At 30.3% G+C, this 19147-nt stretch overlaps 1 protein-coding gene across 7 annotated transcripts in view; it reads right to left on the bottom strand.

The window, feature by feature from the left end:
• The window catches only part of LOC142322131 (uncharacterized), a 391713-nt gene that overhangs the window by 351758 nt on the left and 20808 nt on the right, over window positions 1–19147 (bottom strand). For all 7 annotated transcript variants that reach the window (XR_012755782.1, XR_012755784.1, XR_012755783.1 and 4 more), the window contains one exon: window positions 5674–5802. Coding sequence is in view for 4 of the 7 variants with exons in the window: in XM_075360849.1 (XP_075216964.1) it covers window positions 5674–5772 (99 nt within the window). In the remaining 3 variants the exon portion in view is untranslated. The remainder of the gene's footprint in view (window positions 1–5673; window positions 5803–19147) is intronic.

Genomic DNA, 19147 nt, shown 5'->3' with positions numbered 1-19147 from the left:
CAGAAGATAACCTCCGGTAAAGCCCATCACGGCTAGGTACGGAGAGGGTGGCGTGAGGACCGGAATCGTCACATGCCGGGATCTTCCCCTTCAGGATCAGGAGTAGGCTAAACATGAAACAGAAAATTTTTTTTTTTAACAGAAGAAAAGTAATAATATTGCGACCAAATTTCTTAATACCAGAACAATCATCATTAACAAGCATACTATCTCATTTTTTAAGCAATTACAGACTATTCGCTCGATTACATCCGCTTATGATCGATGACTTTTGTAACATAAAAATATAAAAGCACAGGACCTTTCGAATGGAAGGCACAGACGGTACTACTCCGCCACAGAGGTCAGCATTACGTTTAAGATATAAATATTCTCTATTGAAATAACTATTATAAAAGCAGTACTTGTAATTAAAAGAAATAATTAATGCTTGCAGAAATAATAAGACTGATAGATTAATTATATCCACATATAATTTTTTTCCGTGGGTAATATTCTAGGTGTACCCAGTTTTACATTCAAAACATTACTCTCTGTTTTCTATAGATTGAATCGTATCCTGTCGTGTTAACTGATCAGCCTTGAGCACGCTTTTTGTCATCGTAATTGTAATTGTTTACCCTGAAATTCTAACAATGTCTATTCATAACAATTTTAGAAAAATCTTATTTTAAAAAGATTTTATCGATGGCTTATTATAAACCAGAACTGCATGTTTTATTTTTAAAAATAACGTCATTTAAAAAAAAATCTTGTCGTGGGTGGTGAGGATCACAAACATGAAAAAGCTATTTTTAAACCGGTATTTTTTTATTTTAGTTATTTCATAAAATGCACTTTCAGAAAAAAACTGTTATATAACACTCGTCTCCGATCATTAACTTAATAACCCACAGCAAAATAAATAATATGTAATGGTATAAATAAAAAGTAACATCAATATTTTATTAGTATATATATACAGAATCAGTTCCATCTTTACAAACAAATAAAAATATATAATATGCAGAAATAATTTATTAACATAATATACATCAATACACAATTTTTCAAACATTTCCTAGCAAAAAACTGAAAACAGTATTAAGTCTAGCGGGTATATTTCTAGTAGTTTATTCGTATTATTCGGAAAGGATACGATCTTTAATTTTCAAAAATTATATTTTCAATAATATCCGGTCAACCTCTGCATTAAAGATTATTTTTGCAATTCACTCTCTGGAATTGCGTTTAAGCAACACATTTTAAGTCTACAAGAATTAAAGTACATAAAAACTAAACAAATCTTTTTAGAATTCTAATCGACGGTTCCTCTTCTGGTACTCTGAGGAACGCTAGATAAGCTTTCGACTACCGATAAATACCAAAAATATTTAAAGCACGATTTGGATTTAAATTCATTAAAACGGATCAAGTATTTCTAATGTTTTGAAAAACAATGTCATAAACGAGAGAGACTGGTTTACTAGGTAAACAATTTTTAAAAAAAATGAAAAAACGTTTTACGTTTTCAATGTTCAAAATAAATCTACGAGAAAAATTACAAGGTACACGATTGAAATTAAACTGTTTTACACTTACGTGTTTTTTTAATCTTATTTATATGCGTATTGTTACGGAAACAAGCCTGCCTAACTTAGCGTAGCAACCAACAATAACACTGTAGATGTTAACCCACACTTAAAATCGATAGTAGAAACGATACGATTGGTATTGAAAAGTTTCAAATTAATTTCCCTTACAGCATACATATACCTATTTCGTTAAACATTTAGACATTAAAAAAAAATCTATCAAACAATAAAGACATAAAACAAAATTGAATTACAAATGTTCTATGTTTAAAATTAACAAACAATTTGGCACATATTACATGAAATGAATCGTATGAGTAAATCAGTAACTACTATAAATGGTATAAAAGAAAGCCGATATTAGGGAAAATCAACACTGGCTTTTATTTGTTTAAAAAATTTCTCGCCCTAAATATAAACCGACTGGTTTGAAGCCAATATGAAAAATACACTTAAAAAAAAAGTAAAACTGTAACAAAATTCAAGGGTTAACGTATTTTTTTCTCACTATACATTATTTATGAATGAAACGATTACAACGTAACAGACAACTAATTAAAATATTTAAAGAAATACTATTTCAAAATAAAAATCCCGGTCACCCGTTATGATATTTAAAGATATAATACTTTATAATTATTGTACGAACAGAATGTACGCCGATCATAATGAAAAGAAGATAGGGGAAGAAGTCGATACTTTGTTTATGAGAGACTAATATAACACAAGCTTGCAAAATTTGGATTGCGGAATGTTTTTTATTCTTTGATAATTGATTCTATGTATTTTTTAGCTATGAATCCGAAATAACCTTCATTTTTTCCGTCATGTCAGGTCAGGAGTTTTAGCAAATAGCAAAATTCAAAATTTGTAAAAAAGTTGAAAAATTGCAAAAATGTGATACTATACAACAGACGTAAAACGTTTTTTATAATAAATTTAATAATACATTCAATTCTTTGGCTTGTATTATACATTCTTATAGCTAAACAGTTCAGTGGACTGAAGCGTTGGGCGGGGGAGGAGTGAGGCAGTGAGAGAGCTTGGCCGAAAGGTTGTGACAAGACTTAACAAGAAGTAACATATTTATTGGCAGCTTCCGCGTCACTCATGCACTGTGTAACTACTACCAGTGCTGTTTCAACTATCAGCGTGTGTAAGTAGATTTTTTCCGTCCTTGCGATGAAACGCGTTTCTCTCGGTGAAAAATATTTTTTCAGGCCGTAACGCAAAATTACCGTTTCGAAATTGCTTCAAGCGATTGCAAATATTCTGCCGATTCTTTTTGTTACATTTCTGGTGAGTTAATGGTGGAAAGGTAAAAAAGAAATATAACAAGTTTCATTCGGCAAATGTACCTCAAGTATTTCGTAATGAAAATAAAACTTGGGCACCCCTAGACTGAGGTCAAAGGTGAACAAGAAGCTTCCAGATTTGGAGTTCCAATGGTGTGGCGAGAGCCACGAAATCACACCAATAATAGTTACTTTTGTTCGACTGGTGTTCACGGTTTCAATTTGTTGTGGTTCCACTTTTGGGTCGATTTAACAATCCGTACGAAAGTACCGATTGGAGACTGTTCATAGATTCGTCCAAAAGAGGGCTCAAAGTTGTACTTCTTCACAATGAGAATACGTATCTGTCAATATCCAACGGACATTCTGTCCATTAGTAAGGGTTACGATAATTCGGAAATCGTTCTCGATAAAATTACATACGACAATCATAAATGAATTACGTGCAGCGATCTCAAAATGATATCGATGTTGCTAGGACGGCAAGGAGGATTCCTTGTTTTTTTGTGTGAATGGGTTAGCAGAGATAGAGAAAATCATTGGATAAGGAAAGATTGGCCAAAAAGAGCTTCATTAGAACCTGTAACCAAAAATGTGCTCCGAAAAGCTCTCATAGATCCGAAAAAAGTTCTCCTGCCGCCTCTGCATATCGAGTTAGCTTGATGAAGCAATTTGTCAAAGCCTTACCAAAAGAAGGTAAATCGTTTAAATACATCTGTAAAATATTTCCAGTCTTATCAACCGCAAAACTAAAAAAGGGTGCCTTTATTGGTAATAACCTTAGAAAAATTCTCAAACATGGTAATTTTGAAAAAACAAATAAAAGTTGCAGAAAAAGATGCCAGAAAAATAAGCAAGTTTCTGGGCAATTAGAAGGACCCGAACTTCAAATCAATCGTTGAGAACATGCTGCACAAGAACAAAATTTAGGCTGTTCCATGAGCTTGGGTTCACTTTCTAAATTCACATGAAAACTATTTTCCTGAAAATCTGGGTGCCGTTAGCGAAGAGATTTCATCAGGACACGAAAGAAATGGAAAGGAGGTATCAAGGAAAGTGGACTATTGTGATGATGGCAGACTATTGCTGGAAGTTACACAGAGATGAACCCTATAGAGAATATAGAAGGAAAAGCGCGAAGCAGAGTATAAACCGTCCAAAGAAACTTCAACACATGGAATAAAATTTTAAATATTTTACATACTTCGTCATTAAGGGAATGGGTTTCCAAAGTAGATACTTACCTCAATAAAAAGGAGATACATACCTCAAAAAAATTAATTAAAAAATGTATTATAATAGAAATTACCCTTACCGTGTGGCAATTTTTATCGGAAATTAAGTGGTGGGTCGATGACCCCTCCGCCCTTCTCTTCGGACCACTCAACTGTTTAGCTATAAGAATACAAAGTATAAGCCAAAGAAGTGAATGAATATATTACATCGATTTATTATTATAAAAAAAAAAAAAAAAAGTTTAAACTGTTTTATTGTATCATATTTTCGCAATTTTTAAACTTTTACAAAAAAAAAATTGCGATTTGCGAAAAGTCCTGACGTGATGGGAAAAAATGAAGATTATTTTCGGATTCAGCGCTAAAATACCTAAGAATCAATTATCAAACACTAAAGAACACAACCATCGCAGACTTGTGTAATTTAAACGTGTTAAGTGCAACCAATTTAACATTATCTTAATAATTTACATTACATTAATAATGGACACGATTAGCCGTATAGATTTTACTTTTAAAATTTTACTTCTTTTTGAAAAATCCAACTCATCGACTATGACTGAATAATTAGAATTATTTTTTTTATCTCACAACTTTTCGGGTTCATACGTATATTACTAAAAAGCTGACGTAATGTTTTAATAGACATATAAAGATTATAGAGTTTTTAATGTTTTAAAAAACAATTAAATAAAAAATAAATTCACAATTTATTAAATAAAAGAAGAAAAAAATTAAAATGACTATGACACTATTTTGAAACAAACTTTTTAAACGATATTAATTTTTTTTTTTGACATAGACGACTAAAAAATGTCAAATTTCATAATAAATTATAAAGCAAAATGAGCATAATTAAAAAAAAATAATACAAATACTATCTTCATCGATGAAATTGAATCTTCATATGCTTGAATTTTCAAGTTTCATAAAAAAAATGAAAATTCGAGGGTGATCTTAACTCAAATTCAACAGTTGCTGCAATTTTTAAATATAATATAAATAACGTAAATAGAGCGTTTCGTGACCATTCTTGTACGTTTACTTCCTACTATTATTATTATCAGGCAGTGTAGCCGATTAAACTTTCACAGATTGAAGTCCTGAAAAAGCAACTAAGTGTATTGAAAAAAGCTCATCAAGTCTCTTCTTTAATTTGAGTATCGTCAGCTGTTCGTTAATGTGAGTAACAAAAAATATGTACTATGTTAACAAGTAAATTTATATAAAAAAAGTGCTTGTGTGTATAACGTGCGTGCGTGTGCGCACGAATATAGATAAATCACTGAAGCTGAATTAATGACTTTGTCATATATATATATATATATATATATATATATATATATATATATGTCAGAGGGAAAACACAACGGGGAAACAATACAATTAATTATTAAAATAGTAATAGAAAAAAAAAGAATAGTAAACACGATTGAACAATATAACGTAGCACAAAAAAATATTTTTGAAGATATATATACATTAAAATCTACACGCTTCTTTTAACGTAACTAAATTAATTTACTTCTTAAACAAGTAAAAAATAATAATAGAAAAATTCCTTTTTACCTTAAAATGAGGTCCTTTAAAAGGATATTTGGTGGGTGGTACGCCTTTTTTACGTGCAATTTCTCCCTTCCCTGACCTACTGGAGACGCATTGCCCCATATAGATCGGCTCCCAGAGACTTCTTGTACACTGTAACAACAAAATAATTACACTTTTATTAATTTGTCCTTATGTTACGTTATGTAATCTTGCGACATTTTAACGGTTGATGTTCTGTACGCAATACGTAACTCTCTACTAAAATATCAGTAATCATTACTTACCGCAAATCTCACACCATTAATCATTAACAGAATAAATACAAGTCGACCGAATAAAAACAAATTATGAAACACGTTTAAAACCTGTTTTAATATTAATAAAACAAACAAAAAACATCAAAAATGAATTTATCCGACAGATACTCTTACATGCAAAAAAAACAGACACGAATTGACTACCTAATAAAATATCATTAAAAAAAGTAATATGGTAATCATGACACCGCATTTTGTATTTTACTGATAACCATTTAATAAGGCAACAAACTGTTGATCCGCTACAAAAAAAAGAAAAAGAAAATTTGGTCTTCCGATTGAAACGATTTTCTACAAACGAACGTAATTCATATATTATAATAAAATAAACTACGTGCATGTCACCATTCAAGAATAAAATTCAATTATTCCAAAAAAGTGAAGATCACATCATTAAAGCGTGAAATTTTTCATTTATTTTCAAAACTTACAGACTTGTGTTTTAGAACTAGATACTACAAAGAGATTTTTTATAATTTAATCGCCCAAACGAGAGTATGATGTGATCTACTTAATAAAAATAGCGATCTGCATAACGCATGAGAATTTAATTAAATTCATTTTTAATTTTTTTCACGGTATGGCGGTTTGTACGTAAAGACAAACGTACAATTTACCGCAAATCGGCAAAATTAAGGCGCTCATGTTTATTTACAAGTTAAAAATAAATTGTCAATCAATATACTTTAATGAAGCCTTTTATACAGATTCGCCGTTTAAAGGTACAATACACACATTAAAAAATATCAATAACACATAAAAAAATCAATATTTAATAAGATGAATCAGCAGATAGCTGGTGATGAATTATAATTATCCTATACAGAATTAATTCTATTAATTCCAGCAGTTAAGAGTCTCTCGGAAAATAATTTAATAATAAAGATACTACGAGTATTAGCATGGCAAAGGTGACAACTGCCACGTTATATTCATTTTTCAACAACTTGGTGGATTTACGGAGAACACATCTGAGTAAGTCATCGAGGAAGCCCTAGAGATTTCAGACCGTGTTAAACCGTAAGGAAACGCTCTAAATTTGGCGCGATTTCATAAATCAAACGCTGAAGCGGAGGATATTATTCGTGATATATAGCTATAAATAATTACAGATTTTATTTTACAACTTTTAATTAGAAAAATGAATGCCCTTAATTATAATTGTCAAGATGCGATAATTTGTTACTTTGTCCGTACCTTTTCTTCCTGCCTAATGGCAATCGATTCCAATTTTGTGTCTAGTTTCGAACCGAGAGATCAATTTTATATTTTACGCGGCTTTATAGTGAAAAAAAGAAACGAAAGATTCGGCCAAAATATAATAAAATTTAACTGGAATTTCTTGGTGATGGCTGTGGATCGATTCAGGAATCTATATCGGTGGTGGCACAGAAGGCCAGATGGCTAAAGTGCCTATTGGGTAATTCCGTGTCTCCCAATTCCTCCAGAAAAATGTCAAATCACACAAGAAGAAAACGGTCTCCAAGATTTGAGAAAGTTAACTAGTTCAATAAATAGTAGTTCTGAAATAAGTCTATATGCAAGCTTGTATTAGCAATCCTTGGAAACTAACAACCAATTTTTATCTTGATTTATGACTCTGATCTTGACTGAAGTTTTTTATTTAAAATATTGTAAATGAAAAAATGACGTTTTTACGAAGTCCACCCCTCATAAATGAGTGACTTCAACTGTTGAAAATCAAAATTTTCTCAGAAATTATCTTCAAGAAATGTGTGGGAATGTTACAGTTCGAACTGTTCAATATTTTTTGTCATGCGTTGATTCACTAACAAGGAAGCAAACAAGCGATCACAGAAAAATACAAAATTATACAAAAATTTCTTAAAAGGCATTCACAAAAATCTGAAATCAGGGAAGGAACTATTTTTGTTTATCTTCTGAAGGATCTAACTTACCTTCACAGTTGAAGAAAAACGTTTGCTTGCAAAGCTTTTCTTAAACCGGTTAAAAGATATCACCAAACATAATACACACATGCAACTTGCAAAATTGTATCACTCAATTACATGAACAGACTGAAATTAAATTACTGAACGCTCAACCACAATAAAGCTTTCAATAATGCAATCAGTAGTATCAAAGCTACTCTGAATATATTCAGTTATCTACTCCAAGGTAAACACAAACATAGTCAATTCACATTTATAATTCTATTCAAAGATAACTTAATTTTAAAATGCACAACTTTTTTTGTGAAACACCAAACATTAAATATGGTAAAAAATATTTTTACAGCATAACTCTCATAAATAAATATTGATTCTGAAAAATAAAAATGCAGTCATATAAAAAAGTTATCACAAAATTATATTTTGAAAAAAACTATATTTAAAAAAAATACAATTTTTTTATCTTAATGTCATCAATCTAGTTATGATTAATAAGAATTCATTTAATTCGATGGTGTAATACAGATGGATACATTGAATTTACAGTGGGCAAAACATCATAAATTTAATCAAAAATACATAAGTAAAATACAAAAATTGTTAAAAAATGACTATTTTAGAAACTCTGAAGAAGCTTAAAATTGAGAAAAATTTAACTTGCTCAGAAGTTTTTCAAATTTCATCTTACAGTAAAGTCTACATCAGTAGAAAAGAAATTCAATTTTGAAAAATTTATTACGTAATAAAATTTCTACAATGCGCTGCACAAAGTAAAACATTTATGCAAAAAATTATTCATATTGTAAAATACTGAATAAACATTTGTCAATTCTGCATGATAATTTATAAAACTGTTCCAGATTCAAAACGTTTAAAAAATGAGTTAAAATAGTACACGATGGAAAAGAAAAATAAATTAGCAAAAGCAAAAGTTTTTTTATATTTTTGGGTAATATTCTGGAGTTATTATTTCGGTTTAAACTGGTTTTTATAGTAAAAATTTAAATATTCCAGTTTTTATGTTTATGAAACTTTTTACAATAAAATTAATCGCTAAATATATTTTTCAATAACTAGAAAAAATAAAATTACTTAAGTAGAATAATTTTACACATTTCATTAAAAAAAAATAAAAAATAAATATCGTAAATTTCATAAGGTTTTCTGATATAGAATTCATAATAGAAAAAAAATTAACAATGCCTATAATAACAAAAAAGTCAATCAATCATGATTTATAAAAAAATGTTCCACAATATATTATACTGTATAATACTATAAACAGCTAGAAGCAAACCACACTTAAATGCATTCAGTGAAAGAGTAAGGAAAGAAATAAATAAATCAATAAAATAGGCAAAAGCTAGTATTAACTTACAGTAAAAAAAGTCCCATGAAAAAAAAAACAAAATTTGAAGAATGGAAAATACAAAATGTATAAGAATCGTGATGAAGAGAAAGACAAAAACGATTTTGGCATGCTGAAGTTTAAAAAAAATTATAAATTTACAAACTTCTTTTTATTTGGTTAAAAGTTTCATGCATCATACTTTTAACCGCTTAAAAAAAATAACCACCAAAACTCAACTATGACAAATAGATATTGAGATAATCATCTCTACAGATATGAATCCTGTATGATGCAATCGTAACTAAGATACGAATGCATCATAGGATTAGTTATTTTTTTTATGACTTTTAAACATTTATTTTAATCGTAAAACGTTTACAACATGAAAAATTGCAAAATAAAATATTATTTATTTCACTTAAAATGCATTAGTCATTAAATAATATTACTATACAAATGATAATAAAACTGTAAAGTAAAAACAATTAAAAAAACTGCCTCCAACCAGTATAAAATAGAAATAATTAACATTAGTTGTATTTGAACTTCACTTCAAATACAACTTTTATATTTCAATCAACAACACTATTTACAAATAGTACTATTTGCTGTATTTTTTTAGTACTTTAAATACTATAAAAAAATAAATAAATAAGTAAAATACACTGACTTAATAGTAATCTTTATGTGCAGCATACTACAAACACTCTTAAGTAAACTAGGCTGCAAAGTATAGGAATATCAGTCAGTGCAAGTATTTAAGGACTGTATAACATTCATTTTTCTCATATGCATTATGATAAACATCTCATCAGATCCACTGATCAGCAAGACAAATAACGCATTAGCATTACAAACTATATATGCTAAATACAATAACAAATAAGGCACTTAACCAGTCATATCAAGTTCTTCAACCATTTCCAGGTTCCTGGCTTACATATTTATAAAATACTTAAAAGATGCATACATATTCCACAAGTAAAAATCAAACAAATGAAATATTATACTGGCAGTGCTATGCTGATAAACTCATACTTCTTTCCAAAGGCAATACAAGACAAAAGTTATACAGCTCTGCACATATTAATAAACTGCAATCCAACATACACTTTAGTAAAGAATATAAAAATAACAAGCCCAATTGATACAATAATGTATCAAACAACTCTCTATCCAACACATGAATATATATATATATATATATATATATATATATATATATATATACATACATACATACATACATACACACATTAGTTGAGAATTAAAATGAGAACTCAACAAAATAAAATACTCAGCACAATATAACAGATAAACATACAACCCACTGCACTAAGGATAATATAAAAATCTAATAGTAAACACTGACAAAATAATTATTACGAAAAAAAACTACAGATATCAGTTATTTGATTTTCACCACATACTAAATGGATTACCTAACCGCTTCAAAGATGATTATCAGTAATATGACTCATTAAATAATTCTGAAAAAATGTCTGGATACACATTTAGAAAGTGAAACGCAAGTTGTATTTTGAATTATATTTCTCAAAAGTAACCTGTAATTAACCTGAAAAGAATAAATTACATGATAAGAGGTGTAATCTACCTTCAGTAAGCACAGACTTAAGAAAATCACTTATCACAACCAGGATTATATTCTGAATTTCAATGTTTTAATTTTTTTGAACAAAAAATGTTGCCGATACACATCCAGACTTCAAACTGATTAAACGATAAGCTGCAGTAATATAATAGATCCATATTTAACTTTTAATAATTCCCTTACATTTAACCTTCAATTCTTGTAGGTAAAAGTAAAGCACACGATAGTACAATAAGGTAATGAAAAAAGGTAATTTGAGTGGTCTTCACTAAATTACATAAAAACTAATATCTTACTCATTTTTGAGTAAATAAAGTATCTATGATTAAAAAAGGGGAAAAATGACATAAACATGATTTCTGACAGAGGGATTTTTCAGATAATTTAATTTTTTTTAAATTGTTCATGTGCTGCCAATGTTTTTTTGTCTAAATCTATGTATATATGTACGAGGGTAAGTCAATTATTATTTGCAATTTAGTTATATTTTTGTTTATGTTGGTAGTATTGTCGTGTTGCATAGATGACGCATGCATGGTTATATCTGTGTAGGTTTGATGCTGCTAGGTTAGTTCCATTATCGCTGCCCTGCCGTTAACCATGGATGCTTCGCTTTCTGTTTGCACCAACTAAGGGCAACGTTCAGTGATACATTTTTTGTGGTTGGAAGGTGTATCAGGGGCCGAAATTCATCAAACACTTTCGGTACAGTACGGAAACAATGTGTTGCCTCAACGGAGTGTCTACGAATGGATTGAAAAATTCAAAAATGTTTGCACAGGTATTACGCACGATGAAGGAGCTGGATGACCATTTACTACTGGATATATTTTCTATTCTACTCAAACACATCACACACTAAACTCTGATCTTTTTTCAGTCTCATGAAAAACATGTGGGTTCTCTGCACTCCAATACTGATTTTTCTGGCTGTTTAGATACCCACTTAGATGAAACCATCCCTCATCAATAAAGAAAATGTTATCCAAGATCTGAATACTGACACAAACAAAAACATCAACTATTAGCCATAACTGAGTCTTTTTCTATGATCAGATTCTCAAAATTCCTGCATGATGTGAATACACATCTTGCAATGCAGAAGAATTCTTAACTTCTTTGTGTTTTTGTGGACAATTTCTTGAGTTAGAATATTCTTATTGACTTTTGAGATGATCATTCAAAGGAAAAACAAACACTTCTAAAGTCATAATTTACAACTGATGGCTGGCCGAACCATTTTCATTAATCATGACTGGTTTTTTTTTTAAATAAGCAATTATGGAAAAAGCTGTTGACTTACTGGCCACATTTGATGAGCAAAATCTACAGCAAAGTCTTCCTGACACTTAAATCAATTACGATTTAAAGTAACTTTCAAGAATAAATGCATGGTGAGATTGTGCAGAACACATGATAGTCTTTTTATAACACACCTGCCACCAACCAACAAAATAGGGAGATTATTTGATTGTTGTTTAAATATTATTGCTACAAGGTCAACCATTACTAAAACACCCATTACTGCTAATGTAAAAGCAAATTTCTTATATCAGTGGATTAATGAATTTAGGGTTGCATAACTTTTTGTTCTCACCATGGATGCGAGCATGCGCGCGCGCGCACACACACATCTATACTTACATATATAAATCTATACATAAATATATTATCATTCCTTAGAGTCAAGAAGATCTTTCTGTATTTTTTTTTTACATTAAGATACTTTTTTATATATTTTTTTTTAGAATACACAGCTTTATCCAACAGACACTTAAGAAGTTATCCTTACTTATTAAGCAGTCACTGCACAGGAAAAAAAGTCCCTGACAGTCCTCATACCAGATACCGAGGATGCACTGGCTCTTAAGGTCCAGGTTGTTTTTTCTGGGCGAAAAACGCTCCAGCGTTTTCATCGCCCGGACACATATTTGTTGTAAGAAACATAACGATATCACATTTAGCATTAAGTGCTGATACATACTACAGTAAGTTAAATATTTGAGAATAAACGGACGGACTTAAGAAATAACAAACCCGGTCTAAAATTTCTTTATCGTTGCCCATTAATTGTCGAATGCTTCTAGACAAGACAGACGCAAGGCCGCGTAACATATGCAATTCACAAGGATGTGGTGTACAGTCAAGCGGCTGTCGCATCGTTGGCATAATGGAGCGTTTTCCCCCGACATCAAAAACTTGTGAGTAGAAAGACTCACACTTATGTTGCGGTAGTTCAACTCAACGATTGTATCATAGATTTCGGTAACGAGAGGATGTTTAGAATACAAATCTTCTAAAGCTTGGAGAGCACTACACAAATCACTGCAGATAAGGATATGGTGGTATTTTGAGCGTACAGTTCAGCAGTAAATACACCTGTAATACTGGATACACCAAACATATAGGTTCTGCTGTTAACAACAAATACACATCCAAAAGTATCATTTTGTTTCGATCCATCTGAGTATACGAGTACTATTGCGTCTGGGTTTCTCATGGAGAGAATACGGCAAAACTTTGCCGAAAAGGATACGTTGGATAGAAGATGAGTCAACATTTATAAGGTTTAGTAAACGCCTGGTACGAACACCCACAGGTGCAGTATAACGTGGATGTCTTCACACCTTTCTAAATTAGGATTCGCAAAGACTGCGTTAAAACTGGATGATTCGATTACTCTTAAAGACGGTCAAAGTAAAATGTTAGAAGTTGATCCCGTCTATCCCAAAGTGATAGTTCACCGCACTCAACACGTATGCTAGCGACAGGACTTGATCTAAAAGCACCACGAATATGAAGAAAAGCACGTTGACTCGATGTTAGAAGATACGGCATCTAACATCTTCAGCGCCATACGACGCGCTGAAGAGTAGGCGACACACCATAATCTGAACGGGAACGAACAAAGGAATAATAAATATGCAACATACATGACTGATCGGCTCCCCAACTGGTGTTGCTAAGGACTCCCAGCATAACTAGAAGTTTGAAACATTTCGTGTTTAATTGTTGGTGTGTTTGACCCACGTAAGACAGTTATCAAAAAATAAACCTAAAAACTTAACGTCAGGAGAAGTAGAAATTAGCTCTCCGTTGAGAAATTAGCGAAATGAGATAGTCCCGCAGGCAAGAAAAGATTACATTTTGTTTTCTCAGGTGAATAGGTGAAGCCGGTAACCTTATAAAGGCGACATATAGTGTTCTGTAGCAGTCTCCTGCTGTGGCTGTTGAACGGGGCGTAATATATATCGTGTCTAACTAGTGAGGACATAGAGAAAGATTAGCTAAGATTTGCCAAACTAACTTTTTTGACAAATATTAGACTATATATTTAAACATGTCGATTCTCGCATGTTTATTATTGCGAAGCTAAGCTATTCCTTGTCACACCACGCTATGTTTTTTTCAGATTGCTGGCCGTGCTAGTTTTCCATCTCCTATCCTCACATATCTTATCTAGGTCAAGCAGATAACGAAGTTAAGACAACATGTGATGCAGTGCTGATAACGGGTGCAATGCTTAACTATTGAATACAGCCATACAAGTGTTGAAATTATATTTTCAATTTATTACAAACAAATATACGACTATAAAAAATATAATCAAATACACAGGAAAGTAAACACTTATTTGCTAATTAAAATGAACTATATTTTGTAATATTTTTTTATTTTACTTTTGTTTTAAAAAAATGTAACTACTGAAGAGATTGTAAAAAATTTCATTTTTATTTTAATACATTCACATGTTTGATTGATACATTTTTATTATCAGATTAAGATACCTTCAGATACCAAATTTCTGTGGGCAAATTTAACAGTTTCAAGTCTGTTCAACCTTTGAAATTTTACATAATCTTAGTTCAATACATTTATTTATTTTTTTATTTTAATAAAAATTTGATTTTTTGTTTCAATATAAGTATTTTTATATTTCATTGGGACTATTAATTGAACAAATAATATATACATGAACATAGATTCAGGTAATTACAGGCTAATTAAAGGTAAAATTTCCTATTAAAAACGATAATTTTAGAAAATGTTTTAACTAAACAATTATTCTGGATTGAAGCAGATCAGAAACAGTACTGAATTTGAAAGGAGAAAAAGAGAAATTATAGCTTAATTTAACAACAAGTGTGAAACCAAACTGACAAGATTTAGCATAGTATAGCCTAGCTTTCAATGTGAATTGGCCTTGATTCATAAATTTAGTAATCATGATAACTCATAATTACTCATCATTGCATATTCATAAGTAAAGATGATAGAAAAAAAATATATAAATTCAAAAGTAAATAAACAAATTAAAAATCAAAGTGAAAAATCAGGAAAAGTGGACAACTACCAGAAAATGTTTATTTTTACAGAGTTGGGTAGCAAATTTGTATAATGGAAAACATAATTCATATTAACATAAAATACATCATTCACTCCACTCAGTGAGTGGATAGTAATGATGATTTCACTCTACTCTAAAAGGGGACTTGTACTGAAATAATGTTTTACTTTCAAAGTAATGATAAGAAATAAATATCATAAATTAAAACTGATGTAATTCATTTATAATTTTTTCCACAATTAACTATTTTTTACATTGCTGAATGTCTTTTATAGAAAATATTTTATTACTTTAGATACTATTTTAATGAAATTTATGAATATATTTCTTAATCAATATAGTTGATCATTTATATATTTCTTCTTAATATTATGTATTCCTCTTATTAAAAAATAACAAATTTTAATTGTTTGTTTTGTTTTTAAAAATACCTAAGAAAAAAAATCACAAAAATGATTGTGTAAATGTAACAATTAATAAATAAATTTAAAAAATCTTTACAGAGACCAAATTAATAACAATTGATCTCAAAACAATAGTAAAAAAATTTGTCATTTAAATTATATTTAAATTTAGCAAAAACTATGGTATCGATTTTTGCTAAGTTCTATGGATTTATATGTGATTGATTAAATTTTATTACATTAAATTTCTGAATTTGTGTAGAATTTTTTTCAAACATCCTACATAAAAAACAGAAAAAATCTGGGTATATTTCATGGACAAATAGATATTAGAGAATTATGAATTATACCAAAACCAGAAATAATTGTTTTTTTTTTTAAATCTACCAGTACCATTATTAATACCACTCAGTATTATTATTATTATACTACCACAAATACAATATTAACTATCAAAATTAATGAATTTTATTCAATTTTTTTAATCCTGCTTTTTTACAATCTTCTTTTCTATTACTTCCTCGTTTAATATGGTATAGATAAAATAAAGTCAATACAGTAAAATTTTCTAACAATATTTTATTTTAAATGAATACCTTAATTTGAATTGTTTTAAATAATACAATTAAAAAAAAATTCGATGTTATGCTTTGGTTTTAATATTCTGAATTTTTAATTGTAAATATTCCTATAGGCCAATTAACAGATTAGAAAGATATTTTATAGCAAAGATAACATAAAAAAAGATATTTGGTATGGGGTACTGAAAATAAAACTTAAATATCAATTATTTGTAACAAAAATATTTAATTTAATTTTTTTACATAGAAGCACAATACTTGTGTACAAAAATGGGCGATTAGTACATCAAACCTAATCTTTGGGATTCAAACTCAGGATCTTCCAGGTGAAGACTGAGACATTATCACTCTATCACAGAGGTCAGTAGAATCAGAAATTATTATTAATGTTATCATTTGTAATTATACGTAGCTTTCTGGATTATACTGATGGATTTTCTTTGTTATAACTATTATCAGTCCTGATAATAAATAAATTAAAAAAATATATATTATTTATATTAATACTACTATTAATATATATAAAATAACAATATTTTAACAGTGCAAACATTGTTGTACATTGTTTGTACAATGTACAATGTTGTTTGTACTGTACAAACAATACATTAATATTATTAATAGAGTTGTCCATGTTGTAACGTAAAACTTTTAAAATAATAAAACTGGTAAACATAATCGTCAGTCATTAAATACCTAATTTATCATTCATTTTTTTTCAAACTGATATTTTGAACAGCAGTTTTATCCTGAATTAAAGGTTGTTTAGAGCAACAGGAAGAAATCTTAAATACTGCAATTGTTTATCTTAACAAAATCTAATCGATATGGAGTGATGATTACGTTTTGAATTATATTCTATGAAAATCTAATAAACTATAAGTTTATTTCATGAATATTATTATTATATGTACAGTAGCAGCTTCTAAATAATAACGATAAACGGTCAATCAATGTCAAAAATGTAAACAAATGTCTGATACTGGACTTCTTAATTATCAGAGTTTTATAACTCCACTGACAAATATATCCACGCTGAAAACTATTAGTAACCAGAAACTGAAACAATCCCGTGCTCATTGAAAAATTATCATAAAAAATGTGCACATTATCAAATACATACAAGAGAAAACAAATATGCAACCCATAAGTAACACTTATAGCAAACTTATCCAAACTGTACCACAGCATAAATCCTTCACCACAAACAAAATTCGTAAATCAAACACCAAATTAAAGAACATCATCCTCCCAGGAAATTAAACCAAAATGTAATTTAGAACATACAGCAAACTTCTATACAAAAGAAAAAATATTCATCACAAACTGAAACATCCTCAATGGAGATGACCTGTAACAACAGACCCAATTTTTATGTTAAGAGTAACAGACAGATAATCCCTTCAACACACATTCACAGAAAATATTTTACAGATTTTACATTAAGAAAAAACAGTTTGACAAACAAAATTAGCCAATTTCACTAATCATTAACATATTAACAGTTATAATTCCAAGTTGAAGAGGAACTGGAATTCATAGATAAAGGGGGAGACCCTTCATCTTTCAATATTCCCCTCTTGCTACAGTCATTTTAAACAAATATTGCTGACACACAAGAACACTGAGAATGTTCAATACTAGAATGAAAACACGTTCATATCAAACCAGGTCTTGGTAAGTAAGCGGTTTTTATTAGAAAAAAATATTTAGAGAAGGACAAAACAATTTTGAGAAAATGTGTCAAAATGAATTTCTATGATAAATGAAGCCGGTTGACCACTTTAACAGAAAGAGCTAACAGATGGAGAGTACATAAAGGAAGGAAGAGAGTAGATAATTAAATAGAGTGGAAATTATTTAATGAACTGTTAGAAGAGGAAGAAGAGAAAACTATTGAGAGTAATTTCAAAAGAGAATATGCACTAAGAACAGAATTCAATAAAATTCTAAAACAAGAATACAGTAGAAAAAATAAATTTCATGCCAACAGACTTATGCTTCTACGGGAAATTAGGACAGGCGATTCAAAATAATATTAAGAATTTATAAGATTGGAGATGTATCCTCAGCTTTCACAAAAGTATTTTCATCCATAACAGAAAAATCAGAACTAATAAGTCTGACCAGCATTAAGAATTTTAACTAGGGGAGTTTATAGATAAAGAGGATATCACAGTTTCTAGTGAGCTATGGTGGGTTTTAGGAATACCTTTTTAGGTTTGGACTAGATCATTCTGCTTGTTGTCTGATGTGTGAAGATGAGAAAGAGACAGCATACCACGTCTTCTTTTACTGCCCCTGATTTGAGGATGTAAGGAGGGAAATATTGGATACCATAGATAGAAGGAAAATGTTCCTCCCACAGGACCTGCAGCTGATCATGATGGAAAGTGCAGAAAATTGGACAGAAGATCATGGAGAAACTGTATATTTGGGAGAAGTCCCGCAGAGGTAGAAGAAGAAAGGGGTCATTGGAGGGTGCGAAGGCGAACAGGTCCCCAGCTGAGCACCTAGAAGGTCCCCCATATGTGTGGAAGACATGTGGGGATTGCCTGGGAGCGACGAGGTCGTAGGCACTCTGCTCACGCGTCTGTTAGCGGCCGAGGTGATAAGTATGTTGTAAGTGTCTGATGTGTTGTTCGATGCGATTGGATGTGACTGATCTGATGTGAGGTGTTGCGTGTATGGTGTGAGGTATGTATTCTGGAGTGATGATTGTTGTGAAGTGTGTGTGGTGTAACTTATGTAGTCTGTTGTGATGAATAATGTATTTGTATGTGTGTGAGGCTCGATGTCTGATTGTCTGTGGTGTCTGACTGTGTGTGAGAGCGTATTACCCACTTCCTGATGAAATGCATACCAGCGGTACGGAAGGGTGGATAGCCAGGGGTGGAGGTTTAGTTGGTAGTGTGCAGTATGATGTGTTTGTATTACTACATACACATCTAATAACTTCTTGTGGAACC

The sequence above is a fragment of the Lycorma delicatula genome, chromosome 3, assembly GCF_047948215.1.
Source record: "Lycorma delicatula isolate Av1 chromosome 3, ASM4794821v1, whole genome shotgun sequence".
Classification (NCBI taxonomy): Eukaryota; Metazoa; Arthropoda; class Insecta; order Hemiptera; family Fulgoridae; genus Lycorma; species Lycorma delicatula.
The sequence above is the reverse complement of the archived record's forward strand: the minus strand, read 5'-3'. Positions and strand labels throughout refer to the sequence as shown.